The following is a 2,749-nucleotide window of genomic DNA, read 5'->3' on the forward strand; positions in this document are numbered from 1 at the left end:
GGAAGGTATTGGAGAGAAGGAACGGGCCTCCTCACTGGCCTCAGGAAGCCTCAGCCAGCACCCCCACTTCACCTCGGCTACACACAGAACCAAGTCCCATGCCTCCTGGCCCCTAGCCCCAGAGTCCCCCCACCTTGCTTCGGGGGCAACACTAAGTTCCCCAGTTGGGCCTGATGCTTTTCCACCTTAGTTGGATCCTGCCTGCTAAGAGCTGTATGTCCCACCTGGGCTTCCAACATCACAGGACTTGCCTGTGACTTGCTGCCGCCACGTTGGTCACAGAAGTAGGGGAGGCTGGTGTGATTTTTGAGTCCCCCACAGCAGGATCCCTGGGGGCTGGGTGAGATCCCAGAGCCGGCAGGGTCTCAGAACTAGAACTGATTGGGCACTGAGGGAGGCAGCAGTGTTTGCCAAAGGGAAGCATTCGGTAGATCAGAATGAATGAGTGGGGTAATGAATAAATGGGAAAATTAATGAATGGGAGAATTAGTAAGTTGGCAACTGAATGGAAGAATGAACCAATGCATAGATTAAGTAGTTAATGGGGAAATTAATGAGAGTGAGCAAGTGACTGAGTGAATGGTGGGAGTTGTGGGTTGGGGGTGTCTGGGGGAATTGACTCTTAACCGCCGCCCACCTCTTTTTTTTCCCACCTCTTTTTTTTCCCTCTCCCTCCAGCGTCCTCTATTTCTCCATCCACCGCTATGAGCAGGGTCGGTTCTGGCCCCACCTTAAGGCCTCTAACTGGTCCACCATAGGTTTTGGCCATGGCCAAGGATATACCATCAATGTGCCTTGGAACCAGGTCAGTGTCTGCCTGCCCTTTGCCCCCAGTATGGGGCCCAGCCCTGCCCTTCAGCCAGTTCGGGGCAGGGGTCAGAACATCCCCCATCATGCCACTCTGTCTGCAGGTGGGGATGCGAGATGCTGACTACATTGCCGCTTTCCTGCACCTCCTTCTGCCAGTCGCCCTTGAGGTCCTGGGAGTCTGGGGGGTGTTGGGACAGGAACGATGTTGAGGGATGGGCCGTGAGGGCATGTGGCCTCATGTAGTCCCTTCCCCCCTCAGTTCCAGCCCCAGCTGGTCCTGGTGGCCGCTGGATTTGATGCCCTCCAAGGGGACCCCAAGGTAAGGCAGTCTCCCTGGGATGATTCGTGGGTGGCAGGGGGCTGCACAGAGCTGGGCTGACCCTCCATGTTCCCCCAGGGCGAGATGGCCGCCACTCCAGCGGGATTCGCTCAGCTAACCCACCTGCTCATGGGTCTGGCAGGAGGCAAGCTGATCCTGTCTCTGGAGGTGAGTGACTCACTTCATCTCTCAGCCCATGGATCCAGGAGGACGTGAGAGCAAAGCTTTCAGGTCAGGCAGGGGTTTCTGTCCCAGCATTTCTACTTAATAGCTGGACAACCTAAGCCCCTGAACTTCCTGGTACCTCTGCTTCCCTTATGTAAAATGGGCATCATAATTGTGATCACCTCATAGCACTGTTCGGTGTACAAAATGTAAGTCACCCTTCAGATTCCTCATTGCTGGATGCGTAGTCAGCACCCTAGTATTACTATTACTGTTCTTCCCTGGTAACACCTGGTTCTTTCCTAACACCCGCCCCCACGCTTCTTTCCCAGGGTGGCTACAACCTCCGCTCCTTGGCTGAGGGCGTCAGTGCCTCACTCCACACCCTTCTGGGAGACCCGTGCCCCATACTGGAGTCCCCTGGTGCCCCCTGCCCAAGGTGAGCCCAGGCAGAGGAGAACTGGGACCCTCACTGTCTATCCATTAGCCATTTGGTCACATTTCCCCTCCCCTGCCCTCTAGTGCCCTGGCATCACTCTGCTGCTCTCTGGAAGCCCTGGAGCCCTTCTGGGAGGTCCTTGTAAGATCAGGTAGGAGGCAGGGAAAGGACTGGGTGGGGAGTCAAGCATGGCATGAACTCTTGGGAGAGATCCTCTTCCAGACCCCACTCTGACTTTCCTGAGGCCCCTTGGTGGGGGAGAGTCAGGCCTTCTCTCTCACCAGACCGGTTTCAGGCCTCCCAGCCCTTTTTACATTTGGGTAAACCAAGTTCCAGAGTATCACAGGGATCCGGAGTTGGGGACTGGAGTGAATGCGGCCTCCTGTTACAGCTGAGACCCCAGAGGAGGACATCCTGGAGGAGGAAAGCACGGAGGAGAAGGATGAAGAGGGACTGTGGCAGCCCCCAGCGCTCCCAATCCTGACATGGCCCATGCTACAGGCTCGCACGGGGCTGGTCTATGACCAGCGGATGACAGGCCACCACAACTTGTGGGATAAGTATGTAGTCAGAGGGCCACCCTCGAAGTGGTCGGGGAGATCCCTCACCCCCCCCCCAAGCACTAAGCCCTGCCTCTGGCTCCTGTCCCCCGACCCAAGCCACCACCCAGAGATGCCTCAGCGAGTCTTACGGATCATGCAGCGTTTGGAGGAGCTGGGCCTTGCGGGGCGCTGCCTCACACTGCCTGCGCGTCCTGCCACCGAAGCCGAACTCCTCACCTGCCACAGGTCAGACCCCCTTGCCTGGGGTGGGGGTGGGTCCTCAGTGCAAACAGGCCACCCTGGGGGCTGGAGCACCACGGGCTCTCCCTCCCCGGTAGGTGGAGCTGCTGTGGGACACGGGAGGGGCCGTGGAGGGACGGCCGTAATCACCTGGCTGTCCCCTGTGCCCTGTCTGTGCCTCCAGTGCCGAGTACGTGGGTCGTCTGCGGGCCACAGAGAAGATGAAAACCCGAG

General features: G+C 58.0%; 1 protein-coding gene across 1 annotated transcript in view; it reads left to right on the plus strand.

Moving 5' to 3' along the window:
• The window catches only part of HDAC6 (histone deacetylase 6), a 21,165-nt gene that overhangs the window by 11,863 nt on the left and 6,553 nt on the right, over positions 1 to 2,749 (plus strand). The window contains 9 exon segments of the mRNA XM_077752951.1: positions 679 to 805; positions 912 to 977; positions 1,070 to 1,129; positions 1,208 to 1,297; positions 1,627 to 1,733; positions 1,817 to 1,884; positions 2,125 to 2,293; positions 2,393 to 2,521; positions 2,700 to 2,749. Of these exon segments, the coding sequence (XP_077609077.1) occupies positions 679 to 805; positions 912 to 977; positions 1,070 to 1,129; positions 1,208 to 1,297; positions 1,627 to 1,733; positions 1,817 to 1,884; positions 2,125 to 2,293; positions 2,393 to 2,521; positions 2,700 to 2,749 (866 nt within the window).

Source organism: Crocuta crocuta, unplaced genomic scaffold (assembly GCF_008692635.1).
Source record: "Crocuta crocuta isolate KB4526 unplaced genomic scaffold, BGI_CrCroc_1.0 scaffold943, whole genome shotgun sequence".
In the NCBI taxonomy this organism is placed as follows: Eukaryota; Metazoa; Chordata; class Mammalia; order Carnivora; family Hyaenidae; genus Crocuta; species Crocuta crocuta.